General features: G+C 44.2%; 1 protein-coding gene across 4 annotated transcripts in view; it reads left to right on the top strand.

The window, feature by feature from the left end:
- Positions 1-2,368: 2,368 nt before the first annotated feature.
- SEPTIN10 (septin 10) overlaps positions 2,369-13,970 on the top strand; it is a 30,986-nt gene continuing 19,384 nt past the window's right edge. For all 4 annotated transcript variants that reach the window (XM_075057664.1, XM_075057665.1, XM_075057668.1 and 1 more), the window contains exons 1-4: positions 2,369-2,939; positions 10,759-10,876; positions 11,607-11,802; positions 13,302-13,488. In XM_075057664.1, coding sequence (XP_074913765.1) covers positions 2,496-2,939; positions 10,759-10,876; positions 11,607-11,802; positions 13,302-13,488 — 945 coding nt within the window. In that variant the 5' untranslated portion in view covers positions 2,369-2,495. The remainder of the gene's footprint in view (positions 2,940-10,758; positions 10,877-11,606; positions 11,803-13,301; positions 13,489-13,970) is intronic.

Raw genomic sequence — 13,970 nt, forward strand, 5'->3', positions numbered from 1 at the left:
GACTTCATGCAATGGTGTCTGTGCTCTTTTCTAAAAGAGAACAACTTTCACAGGTAGCACATAACAACACAATTTTCTGATTTTAAATGCAGCGAGTTACACAAACAACATTAACAAGAATTGACCAGACTTAATAACTGGAACTGCGCTAGGTCTGGCACTTGAGAATTCACAGTGATTAAAATAAAATTGCTTTGCCTAAGACAAAACATAAGATACCAAATATATAAAAAGACTCTTTGCTTCCATTATCTTGTATTAGTATTCCAACAGCAATAAGCAAGCTCAGTAGTACCTCAGACAGCAGAGACTTCTGCACATTGTCAACTTTATTCATTGTTTGCAGTGCAATGGATTTTTTTTTTTTTTTAACATATTCACGATGTCAAATCAGGCAATTTTCAATGAATAAAGTCAACATAGGCTCAAGTCTTCGCTGGATTGAAGCTTGGATTCTGACAGGAAACCGTTATCTACCATCTCATTTTGGGTACCCAACTCCACACTGTGCCAGGTGGTATTGCTGTTAAAGAGAAACTTGAAGTATATTTGCATATTACTGAGGCGTTGTTCTTACACAGCAAGTTGTTTGTAAGTAGTTTATAGTACCAGTTGGTAAGAGTAGGGCATTTGCACTTTTCCTTTCCCCACTCAACTCGCTAATCCTAGCAGATTCACTAACACAGGTTTCTGATCCCAAAGCCTGCTTCTAGAGAGAAAGGAGCACACCTTTTAAACACCCCAGCGTTTCTCAACGCACCTGCAGCCTCTCATTTCAGCACTGAGGGCCCAGCCGAGGCAGCTGCTCTCGGGAGTTGGAAGCCACTAGAGCCCCGTTGACCCACCGGGCTCACTGACCCCACCGAACTGAGAGTTAAAGGAAGATACTCGGGACCCATCTGCCCAGAGTCCACGAGTGTAGATGAGCACCCACTTGTACCTGCCTCACCTTCCGCGCTACACCCTAGGGCACTTTGGTCCGTGCGCCCACCTCCCAGACCTCCAGCTCCCCGGCCTTATCCAAAGACATTGGACTTTGGCCTGAGCTTGAATGATGCTTTCAGGGATTTCTCCTCGTGCTCTTCTTCCTCGGTGTCACCACGAAAGGAGGGCGTGTTGTGGATGATCTGAGTCCTGAAGCGGATCTTATTAAGCCGAGGCTTCATCCGCCCGCTGCCGGAGGCTTTCCTGGTCATCTCCTTGCCCTTGCCTGCCACCGCTGCCCCTTCGGTGCCCTCAGCTTCCTCCCCAGTGCTGTGATGATGGTGGTGGTGGTGGTGGTGGGAGAGCCGGTAGCTCATGAGATTGGCGGGCAACACCTTGGAGAGCCTCCAGCGCCCGCTCCCGTTGCCGGCAGCCCCTTCCTCCTCCTCCTCCTCCTCCTCCAGGGCCCCCACGAGGCTCCGCATATCCCCCGAGGTGCCCTGGTGCAGGTACTGCGCGGCCTTGCGCCCGCTGTAGTCGCGGATGTCCACGTCGGCGTCGTAGGCTCCCACCAGCAGCTTCACCACTTCGGCGTGCCCGTGCATGGCGGCTATGTGCAGGGCGGTGTGCCCGCCGCTGGTGCGGGCGTTGATGTCCACGGGCAGCTGGTGCCGCTGGGCGAAGTTGACCAGCGTGGCCAGCAGCTCCTGCCGCCCGTGCTTGGCGGCCCAGTGCAGCACCGTGAAGCCGGTGATGAAGTCCCGCTTGCAGAGAAGCGCCGGCTCGCAGCTCAGCAACCCCTCCAGGCTCTCCCACCTCCCGTCCGAGGCCGACAACATCCAGGCGTGCTCCAGGGGATCCAGGGCCACGGAACCGGTGGTGCTCCCTTCCTCCTCGGCGGAGGACGAGGCCACCGAGGCGCTGTCCGAGTCGCCGCCGCCACCACCGCGGCCACCGCGGCCCCCTCCGGGGAGAGCTCCGCGCTTCAGCTGAGGCGAACCGCCTCTCGCCGCCTCCCTCAGGCTCCTGCGGCCGCCTCCCTGCGCCGCCGCCCCGGGGGGACCCTCCGCCGCCCCGGCCTCCTCCGCCGGCGGAGGGGGAGGCCGGCCCGGGCCCGCCGCTACCGCAGCCTCCTCGCCTCCGCCGCGCCCCGCCGCCGCCGGCGGTGGTCCCCGCCGGGAGCCCCTCCGCTGGCCTCCGGCCGCCGCCACCGCTGGGCTCGGCCGGGGCGGCTCGCCCCGCCGACCCATGGCTTGAGGGCGGCTGCCGGCATCCTCGCCCGCCGGCGGCGGCGGCGGCTCCTCAGCGCCCGCCCGCGGGGAGGGCGGCGGGCTCGGCCGCTCCGCGCTGTCCCCCACCACCGCCGCCGCCGCCGCCGCCGCCTGCTTCTCCCCGGGGCTCAGAGGGGCGGCGGCGGGCTCCGGAGCGCAGTACCGGCGGCGGAGATGCACGTACTTGACTCCGGTCCCGGGCTCCTGGCGCACGGTGGCTACGGCGTTGACCAGCTCCTTGAAACGCTGCCGGGCGGCGGCGCGGCGGCCGGGCTCTGAGGGGCTGAGGCAGTCCCGGAAATGTTCCAACAGCTCCGCGTTCCGAGCCCGTCCGCCCCTCGCCGCCAGAAACCGGACCACCGACTCTTGCCGCAGCTCCGCCGGTTCCGCCATCACCGCCCCTACCCCATCGCGTCGCCCCGCGGCTGCTCCTCCTCCTCCTCCTCCTCCTCCTCCTCACGGCGGCATGCCCCGGCAATCTCTGCCGTTCGCTGCGGCGGCGGCGACGCCACGCCACCCTCAGGCCGGGAGGGGCCGGTTCTTCCAGCGCCCGCCTCAGCGGGGGCGGCTCCCGCCCCGCCGCCGGTGCCTTTACCTCAGCCCGGCGGCGGAGCAGCGCCCCGTCCCGGCTACCGGTGGAAGCGCGCGGCTTTCCCCTCAGAGGCAGCTCCGCCCGCGCTTTATTTTCCCTCCTTCGCCTCGCCTCGCGGGGTTATGGCCGCTCCCCGCAGCGGCCGGCAGCCGGTGAGTCCTCCTCCGCGGGAAGGGACGGGGAGCTCCGCCGGGAGTTAAAGCACCGGGGGTGGCTTGGGAGATAAAAGCCCCGGGTGTTGCGCTGAGGGGGAGCCGGGGGTAGGTGTCACCGTGAGGCGGCCCGGGCAGCCCCGACGGTGTGGGAGGGCGGCGGTTAGAGCGTGTGGAGAGGCGGCCATGCCCCGTCTGCCGAGCGGGGGATGGCTGCTTCAGCGACCGGGAGGGGGGTCGGAAGGGAGCGGGGGGCTTAGGTTAGAAGGCGAAATAAAGCCTCGGGGTGCCATGTAGTTCCCGGAGTTGCCAGGCTTTTGAAGAAAACCCTCGTTCTTGAAGGCTGTCCTTTTCAGGTGTCGCCCTTCTTAGAGGTCCCGTAGCATGTTATCGCGTATTGCGAGTAATAGGCTGTAGCGCTGAATCTTGGCCGTTGGAAGAAATGCTTTTCTTATGCGTAACAGCAAAGCTGTCAGTTTTATGCTTTTAAGATGTGGAACCCATCCATACATAGGTGCTGGAGCATTAGCTCTGGGTTGGAACGTGGAATAAATGGATTCACTTGAGTTTCCAGCTGCGTTTTACGTGTCAGCAATGCAAAGGGTTCTAGAACTGAAGGGTTCTAGAAACAACATGAAGTGGGAGGAATTTGGGGAAAAATCCTCCACCCTGGCTGCGTAGTTGGCTGCTTCTGTGTTTTCTGGTAGAAGGAAGGTAGATAAAGTACTTGTCTCTGGTGATTCTTGGCTCAGTCCTGCCACTGTGCTGCTACACCTCAGTTACGCCGGTAGAGCTGTGTGCGAAGTTGTCCCGTGAACTGAAAAAAAATGGAAAACAACGGTTACCCTTTCGAAGTTTCCTTTCCTTGGAGTGATTGTCGTCCGGGGCAGTGTCTCGCTCCGGTTCTCGACAGCACACCCGAGGGAGTGGCGTGGGAGTGCGAGAAGGAAGAGGGGCTGCTTTGAGTTTGGCTGCTGAAAGAGTTATTTGTTGGACCATTCTTAGAGCCATCACAGGGCACGACCACGTCCCGGCCAACATCTGCCAGAGAGTGAAAGGGCTTCATTCATGTTCCCCCTGCTTGCTCACAACTTGACTGTTGAGCATAGCTTGCTTTCTGTCGGGACTCCCACCCAGAGAGCTCCATTTCACACATACTCTCTTTCAGGCCTGTACGAATCCTTTGGAGTTGCAGTGTAGCGTAGTGTAATGCATTAACTTTATATAAGCTTTCTCTCTTCATACGTAGTATGTATATACAGCGAGATGGAGAGTCAGTACTTCACAGCCTGGCTCTCATGGGAAACCGGAAGAATGTGGAAAGAAAAGAACCCAAGTACAAGAAACAATACAAAATGATCTTGCTAATTAACGTTTGCGTGAAGAGTGTGGAGAGATGCAGTAAATCAGCAAAAGTGAGTGGCAGCGGGACTGAGGGTCCACTAAGTGGATAGATTTGGTATGGGAAGAGAGAGAAGCGTGTATGTGGAAAGCTTTACAGAGAATACTGTAAAAACAGAGGTGTAACATAGTTCTGTAATGGAGGAGGGTGATTTTGCATTAAGTTTATAAACATAAATGATGTAAATGATGTAAGTGTAATGATGTAAAATATATTTATATTGACATCAAATAATATTTCCTAGTTTAACCCATGCTGTATAATTGTTAAAGTGTTTCTTACTACATTCTGGGAAACACTTTGTTTTCAGTTGTTTTGCAAAAGAAATATAAAATCACTCTCAGAACACAGTCTGACCTTCTATAAATCTATTTACAATCAGACTGCAAAAAGTCTGAGGTGCAAGTATTTAGTACTTCTGATACTTGAAAATTTGACTTCTGGGAAAGTTCTGGCAGCCATTGCCCCCATACAACAGCATACAGTACTCGTTATTGATGAATTAGAAGGAAAAAAAAAAATTCCTTGTTGCAGTCCAAGAAGCCTTCTGATAGCAGCCGCCATTGTCGCATCCAAGACCAGCATTGCTTTCTCATTCGGACAAGGAACATCAACAACAAGGGGCTGATGTAGTCAAGGGTGATGAAGACTGACTTGCTGCTCTTCAAGAAACATGGTGCTAAAGCTGCAACAGGCACAGCTGAGCCAGCACAGCCAAAGAGGTGCAGATCTTCCGAAAGTCAGTGCAGTTGTGATACCAGTACTGATACCAGCATGAGTATTTTTCTGTGTCACAGTCATCTCAGAGGGCTGCACCAGATTTCCGTTTCTTTGTTTTTCCTTCCTTGAAAGCACACAGGTCAAGAGAGGCCTTTCTGTGCGGACCACAAAACCGAACACTTTCTCTTCCTGCATGGCAGTAGCTGATCAGTCCTATCTGAAGCAGCACTGTTGTCATCATCCTTTGCCTGGTGCATGGAGTACCAGCTGTGAGGAACTAGTTTCTTTTCTGTCATCGAGTCTTGATTCCCACCTGCGGCTTCTTGCCACATCTATCCATAGGCATCAGTGGTGGAACAGGTACTACACGTGCTAGATGTTCAAGTTACTTAAACACCTCTTGGGGAAGAAATCACCTCATCACAACTGGAAAACTAGCAAAGTGTCTCTGCTTGTTTGTTCGTTCCTAAATACCTCAAATTACAGCCCAGAAGTTGTCTTCAGTGGCAACTTGCACATTGTGCCCGCTGTTCTCTACTGACAAGGCTGTCACTTTTTCCTCTGCCCATCTTGGGTGATTTCAGGGCATTCAAGAAGATTCTGTCCTGCCTCAGATTTCTTCAGACAGAAACATAGGGCAGAAATGTAACTTTTTTTTTTTTAAGGTTCTTTCTAAGGTCTCTCCATATATACATGTGTGAAGGAAATCTTGTGGTGACCTACGGTATAAGGCAACTTCAGCTGTATTCTGTGTTGAAGTAGGCTAGAAAAGGAAAATAGTTGGTGTACCAGAATGCCACGTGAGAAGTAATTTGAAAGAGATGAAGGAAGAATCCTGGGGTTCTGATGTTTGGACCAATCCCTCAAAGTTGTCTACTGTTTCTGTCAGACTGAATAAATTACCTGACAGCTGTGAGTGAAATTGTCAAATGAGTTTTCATTGAATCGTCTTTTGGGCAATACTTCTTTTTTCTACACACCTTTTGGGGGGAATGTTTTGTTCCATATTTGACTCCTGTGTGTTGCTTTTTGTTTTATAGAATAGACTGATGTATTAATTCCATGTAATTTTTAACGTATCTCCTTCCTTATTCTGCATCTTCATGGACCTTTCTTTCTTTTTATTTCTTCTGCCTCATCCTCCTATATTTTCTGTTCTGTTCTGTGTTATTTTGCCAAGGTTTCCTTTCTGTTCCCTCTACTCATTTCATCTGTTCTCTCTCTCTCTCACACATGTATTGACATCGAGGGATGTCAGTGGTATGCATGCCTACACTATGCGTCTACATCTTAGATTTTGACTACCTAAAAATGGAAAGTGTTTTTCTACTTCCAAAATCTGTAGTTTTCTACACACCTCATGTTATGAGGCAATAGCAACATTGATATTTACGGGATGAAATGTAACTTTGGTTATTAGGAAAGTAACTGACTGTAAGAGAGTAATGCAATTTGTTATTGGAAGATTAAAATAGACTTTCTGGTTTAATGAATGTCCACACCTGTTCATGACAGTGGAAAACTCAGGGCTCTGAGAGAGTCACATTTGGAGCACCCATGGGCATGTCCACCCTCGTGGCTGATGCCCAGGCGTCCTTCCGAGAGCCTCTGCGCAGCCTGCGTAGCCTCCTGGGCCTGGCAGGATCCCCACCTCCTGCCTAAGCACATGAACATTGATTCCTTTTTTTCTTCAAGCTTTGGAGGGCAAATTTCAGTCAGCTCTACAGGCAGGGTGACAAGCTAGTTATTTGCCTGGACTGCAAGGCTGGTTCTGTGGGAGGCTCCTGCAGAGATACATGTGGTCTGAGACCCAGCTTTTGCTGTGCAGCACCCCAGTGTTGTGCAGTTTTAGCCTGAAATAGGTGGCAAATTTTAAAGATAACTGATTTTTTTTTGAAGTTTGCTTCTGAAAGAACAAAAAATTAAATGTTACTTTTGTCTCAGGCAATGATTTTTCTTTACATGCTGTTTTTAGTGGGCAAGATGACTTTATATAAACCAATATACTTCATTAACTGAATTTGCAGAAATCCAGATGCAGTTCTGTGAAAGCTATGCTACCAACCCTTTAAAAAGGGGAGGAGGGAAGGAGTGAGATGCGATTTGGACCGTCTCAAGCGATCTACATAGTGTGCTATTTTGATGAGAATATGAATTCTGAGAAAGCAGTGAGAAACAGGAAGTATTTACGGGAGTATTACAGCTCTCATCGCATTCAGATTACAAACTTTGAGTTACTCACTGAATAAAGTTTGATGAGATGCTGTCTTCAAGCACAATTTAGCTGCTCCATCCAAAAGATACTAATTTGGAAAGACTGGCTAATCTGGTGACTTAATTGCTTTCAGCTTGATTTGTATTTCTTAATTTTTGAGTTGTCACCATTTTTCTGAGCTCGTGATATGGTAGTAACTTGTCAACTGGATGACGCATTATTTCTATGAGAAATAGTAAGAATGCAGGCATCACAGGGTCAGTTTTGTGGATTTAATTTCTCTGTGTATATGTTAGACCATAGCAGAGTGAAGCTGTATGAGGTGCTGGTGTTGAGGGAGAGACATGTGATGCCCTTGGAAAATTTCAGAAGGAAAAATGTAGGCTATTGCTTTTCCATTAAGAGAATGCTCCGAGTGATGTGAGGTGGAACAGGTTCACAAAGTGTTTCTTTGTAAGGAAGGTGGAAGGAGGTGAGTGTCCAAATGAGAACAGTAGCTCTCAGTACGGTAATGTTTGTTGCATGGAGAAGTATAAACATGCAAGAATGGAGGCTTCTAAATCAGCGTGACTGAGACTGTCTCAAGTTAAGCTGTGCAATATTTCTTCAAAGTTTTGAAGTCTAAATTAAGAACTTTTATTGCAGCATTTTTTGTGAAGCTGATCCCTGAAGACTCCGTTGTGTCTTGGGACAACTGTCTGAACAGTTTAAGAGCAGTTAAAGTAAAAAAAAAATTTAAAAGTTGTATTTTTAAATAGAAATCGATTCTGCATCTTTCTGTCTCTAGCTTTTAAAAATTTTGCTATTAATCTAGTGTTGAGTTTTTTATTTTGCATGTGTGTGCAACCAGAAATCTCCTCATTCTATGTACTGTGATCAAGACAACTCTGGCCATTTTCTTGAAAGAACTTATATAGGCTACATTTCTGTACTGTTTCTCTGTAAAAAATGGTTTTTGAGACCCTGAATCCCTCTCTGATCATCTTTCAGTTTGCCAGTCTTCTCTTTAAACCAAGAACTTTAGGACAAGACGTTAAAACACATTCTCATGAATGATACAAATAGTACTATTTCTGCTTGAAATTCTTGTTCTCTCCTATCCTGTATGTTATGTGCTACATGGGGTGAATTAGATTCATGGTCTTGCTCTCTTAGTCTTTCCCTTTATTATCTCAGCTAATATCTTTGTGTCATCTCTGCATGCACAAAGTGAAGATGTTATGTCTCTTCCCCCCCTAGACAGTGCTGCAGAAGGCTATGCATAAAACACAATTTTTCTGTTGGGGAAGTTCTTCTAAGTACCAGGTTCTGTAAGCTGTTTTTACAACTTACCAGGACTTTTCTGTCTTATGTCAATTTTTTTTGTCTTGTGTCTGGAATGACCTAGAACTTGCCATATACTTTTATATATTTACTTTTCCAGGAAAATGGTTTTAATTTTTACTCATAACTGTGTAGTGTCATTAAATTAACTTTTATGTACTGAAGAAAGATGAAATATGCTATCCTAAAATAACAGCACGTTTGAGATGTCTGAGAATATCTTGGCAATCGTGTAAATACTTATTGCAGAAATTGTTACTCTCTTTCCTGACTGCAATACATATCTGTAAGAAGCATCTTTAGGAGAAACTTAGAAATACAAGGAAATTAACCATCTGATAGGAATTTTTAAGTAGTGATACAGCCTGATGTCTGTTAAGTTACAAGCATAGCCTTAGCTTTCTAAGCAGAACACAGAGAAGGCACCTGGTTTTTCACATTTATTATTTCTCATTGCACACAGAAATTTGGTCAAATTTTCAGTGATAAACAGCCAATATAGCAGTGGAAGAACTAACTATTGTTGATTTTCCTTTCCAGAAAACAGTAAACTCTTGAGTTTAATTGCTAAATTGTAATTAATCTCTCCCTTCCTTTTGAAAATGAAGTTATGGAGTTAATGGCTATGAGGACTCCAGTCATCTGGTTCTGCACTTAGCTTTGTGCAGCAAATACAGCTGTAATACCAGTTTCCTCAGCTAAACGCTTTTTAATCCTGACATAGTCTCTTGTGGATGATGTGGTAGTGCTCTAATGACGTCTGGAAATGGTCAGTAAGGCTGTGGGTATTGGTGGTTTGTCCACTGAAATCCAAGTGGACTGGCAGGAAATAAAGTTCTTTCTGCTAGGGTTTTTTCTTGGAGAGTAACAAATGGCTATGCAGGGATTTTGAAGGTAGCCCAGCACGGTTTGGATTTAGGCTGGTGACATGAAGGTGAAAGGCTTCCCTCCTACAGTTACGCTGAGCCTCTTGCGCTGGCTTTTGGTGTGGAGGCTTAACGGTTTGTTATGGAGGAGCTGTCTTATATTGGTGGTGATAGAGGTGGTTTGAATATCAGACTGTGTAACTATAGTTGTCAGACGTGCTGCCGCTCTGTCTCAGTTACGCTTGTCTTTAAATGGACAGGATACTGACAGTTTTCAGTGTTTCTCAGCCCTTTTTGATAGTAATTTCCATATGGTAGCATACGTTGAGAAATTTCTTTTTTCAGACATGCTTTGGATGAACATTTATTTTTTTTATAGCCTTAAGATGTAATATTTTCTCTTTAAATTGTTCACTTTGCTTACACATTTTTCCTCATTATATTAGTCCAAAATGGAGTTACCTGATTATAATAGTCTAAAATGAGAGTTGGTGCAGTCTGTAGTCCCACATAAGAAGTCCTGCGCGAAACAAGAAGAGGATGAGTATTTGCTGTGAGGAATGTCCATATCCTTTTAGTTACAAGAATTCTGAAACTTGCTATGCATACCTATTATAAAAGGTGGCACTTTTATGGGCTTGTAAGTGTTAAATAAAAAATTTCCTACTGTTGGCTGTATACACGTTCCCAGGAACCACTAATGGTTTCCAATTCCATGTGGATTGGAAACATAAGAGAAAGCATTGCACCTCTAGACATTTCTAATAATATAATATTATCTCTTAGAGTTCTGGTGTGTAGATAATGTATTATTTTACATAAATAACAATTTCAATTCTAGGTACTTAAAATGAGTTCTGATTATAACATACACCCTCCTGTGATTATGGTCTCTATTTTGAATTCTGCGGCTTAAATTGGTTTTAAATATTTTTTTCTTTATTTCTAAGAGCAAGCCAACCGTGATCTATTTTCTGTCAACAGTTTTCAGTTTACATTTTCAGTTGGACTTGTCTGCTTTATTTTGTTCATGTTTCTTTTTTTTTTTTTTTTTTTTTTTTACAAAACATGGACTTTGAGTCTGCAAATTGTTCTGTGAAGTAAATCTGTATGTTTTCTCAAATCATGGAATACGGTTGATTTCACAGATCTTTTTTTCAGACTTCTGCTTTTGTTGGTTCCACCTAGGTCATAATGAATGTGTTCTAGTTTACTGGTAGAGTTCCTTCGTTGCCATTGCTAATTGCTTTGCAACTTAGTTCACTAACATACTTTTAAATGGTTTTTCTGTAGCAAAATGATGGCTATCGAACTTTATCCTTGTCCGGGCATGTTGGTTTTGGTAGTTTACCTGATCAACTGGTTAAAAAATCCATCAAGCAGGGCTTCTGCTTCAACATTCTTTGCATTGGTAAGTAGTATCTGCATGGTTTAAGGCTTTAGTAGTATACCTGTCCTTAAGAAGTGACTGAAATTTAAATCCCGTTGCAATGTTAAGCTCTTATTTTAATGTTAAGCATGAACTATAATTCCACCCCTTTCCCCAGCTTTGCTTATTTGTAGCCGTCCTTTGTTTTTATATTTAGCATTTTCATAAATAATATGAAGACCAAAAATGTTGAAAATGGATGCTATGCATTTATTGATTTATGGGCAGCTTCTTGGATTCTTTTGAGTAAACTGGGCTACGCTCTGTACTGTAACAAATAGCTTCAGATCAAAAAATCCTAAAATTCCAAGGTGGTGTTACTGAAGTATTTGTATACTTATAAAATGTTTCCTCTATTTTACCCTTATTCATAAACACCTTGTGTCAAACCCCGTGGTTCCACAGCTAGTTACTTAGCTTTTTAAATCTGTAGGCAATTAGTTCATGCCTTTAAAGAAAACAAAGTGTCAAGAGACTGTTCTGCTTATTACTCATTAGCAGGTAACTCTCTCTTGTCTGTAAGGATGAAAAAATTAACTAAAAGATATTTAGTGCTCATGAAAAAGAAATGCAGGCAACCATTTTGCTTGGAGAAATCAGTTGACAAGTTTTTATGTAAATTTGTTGAGTTGCTGTGATAACACTTTCTATGCTTAGCAGGTATTTATTTGATGTGCAAAATGTCTTCCCCAACCCTTCTGTTTAACTGTAGGAGAAACTGGAAGTGGGAAATCAACCCTGATAAACAGTTTGTTTAACACCAATTTTGATGACCCTGTGTCAACGCATTTTCTGCCAAGTGTACAACTTAGAACCCAGACTTACGAACTCCAGGAAAGTAATGTTCTTTTGAAGCTGACCATTGTAAATACAGTGGGATTTGGTGACCAGATAAACAAAGAAGATAGGTAAGTGCCTTCTTGTTGCTACCATATGCAGGAGTTTTGGCCTTCAATTGCAAGTTGATTTTTCTTTGGGCTTTGTAGTAAATATTTTCTTACGTATGTTCCAAATATTTGGTTAACTCTTTTCTTTGTTTACCAAAGTAAATAGGTTTTTCTTCTTGTCTAGGAAATGATTTGAGAAATTGGATGAACTCAGCCCCTTTCTTTATGATATAATCTTTTATAAATGTATGTAAATAAAATGTGTAATAGTGACTAGAGTTTCTTTTGAGGTGGAGGAAAGCAGGGAGAAGGTCAACAGGGGGCTTTTTAAACAACCAGACAGGTTATAAGGTACTGTAGATTATGAAGATCTATAGGTTTTTTAACAAGTTGATTGGAACATATCAAAGACCTTAAACAGGAAGGAACATCATGTGGATTGCTGAAGGCATCTGTTTCTTATGTTGGACAGCTTAATCAGAAGATGTAGAGGTACCACACTAGTGGTGTCTTTCAGAACTTTTTTTGAGTCTCTGCTTTTATGAATTGAAGATTTTAAAATATTGAACTATGTGTCAGCAGATTTTGTTTCCTTCACCTTAATTGTAAAGAATTTTAGCAGTCCTTTGTGCTATGTGAGTGCCGAAATGGGGATAATTATGACTGAAGGTTAGAGAGTCACATTAAGATTAACAAGAGAGCTATGACTTATGAGGTGACTGGAAAATAGCTACTGCTAGTGATGTGGATGAATGAGATGCAAGTGGATATTAGTATAGATATTAGAGGGTTTGATGTGTGGTATAGGGGAGTTGCCTTTTAGTCCTTCTTTTAATTTTGTGTGTAACAACTGCTTCTGAATTTTGATAGCATTTGATCTGGTTTATAAAATTTGTGTAGCAGCAGAAATGTAAGGGCATGCTGCTTGTACACCTAGCAACACTATCTTTTAGAAAGCAGATTATAGTCTGGTTTTAAGTAGGATAAAGTATACTTAAACTGTACTTATTGCAAATCAGATTTACATTCTTCTCTTACATTCCTCCTTTTCAATTTTTGTCTATTGTTTAAGAGCTCTCTCATGTACAGTACTTCATCTTCAGAAGATAATGGAGGTCCTATTTCTTTGTACTGGTAATTGCATGTTCTTTCTTTTCTTGTATCTAAGAGTTTCTTGTATCTTCCTTGTATCTAAGAGTTCTGCAGTTGCACAGCTTGATTGCAAAAGTTTATAAAACATCACTTGGGAAGGTCAGTTATAATTGTAACTATGTAGCTTTTTTCACTAATAATAGCTAGGAAATGTTTTGTCTGTATTAGGTGCACAATTCTTTTTTGAGTAGCCTTCAGAGATCAAGTTACTCTGTACCTTTAATTTTCTGTTGTACTGGGTAAATACTTGAGCAGCCTTTTGACATGTAAAGCAAAAATCCACAAAACAATACAAGAGGAATTCCTTCCTTAGTCTGGCTCTGTTTAGGAGTAGCTAATCTCTGGTTGTTAAATTTTATTTCTTACAGCTATCAGCCAATAGTGGATTATATAGATGCACAATTTGAAGCCTATCTCCAGGAAGAACTGAAAATTAAACGTTCTTTATTTAGCTACCATGATACTCGCATCCATGTCTGCCTCTATTTCATTTCACCTACAGGCCATTCCCTAAAAACCCTAGATTTGTTAACCATGAAAAGCCTAGACAGCAAGGTAAGACTTTGAAACAAGAGTTTCAAGAATTTGTCGTATTTTCTGAAGCATCTTGCAGCTTTTAGATCCTCTACCACCTTTCAGTTCTATATCCATGTGTTTGGTTTGGGGATGTTTTTTGGTACTGGTATACCTTAAGTTGGGAATAAATCGGTTCTGCAAGTAGCTTGCAGTCCATCATCTGTTTATTTACAAATCAAAGAGACACACACACAGCTGGCAAGAACATTGAAAAAAGAAGCACAGCGAGGTTTAAAAAAAAAAAAAATAGAACCACACCAACTTTACTTTTAACTGTTAACATCTTATTGTGATTGGATAGGGTACCCTCCATGAGTCCTGTAATATTTCTAATTAAGCTTATTTCTAGTTCACTGTCAAGTTTTGGGACTGCTGGAAAGTTGGCATATAAAAAGCTTTGCAGCACTGTGAAGATCTTTATTATAGATAACTGAAGAAGCAAGTGCCATGATCAGAACACC

The sequence above is a fragment of the Buteo buteo genome, chromosome 25 (genome assembly GCF_964188355.1).
Source record: "Buteo buteo chromosome 25, bButBut1.hap1.1, whole genome shotgun sequence".
Lineage (NCBI taxonomy): Eukaryota > Metazoa > Chordata > Aves > Accipitriformes > Accipitridae > Buteo > Buteo buteo.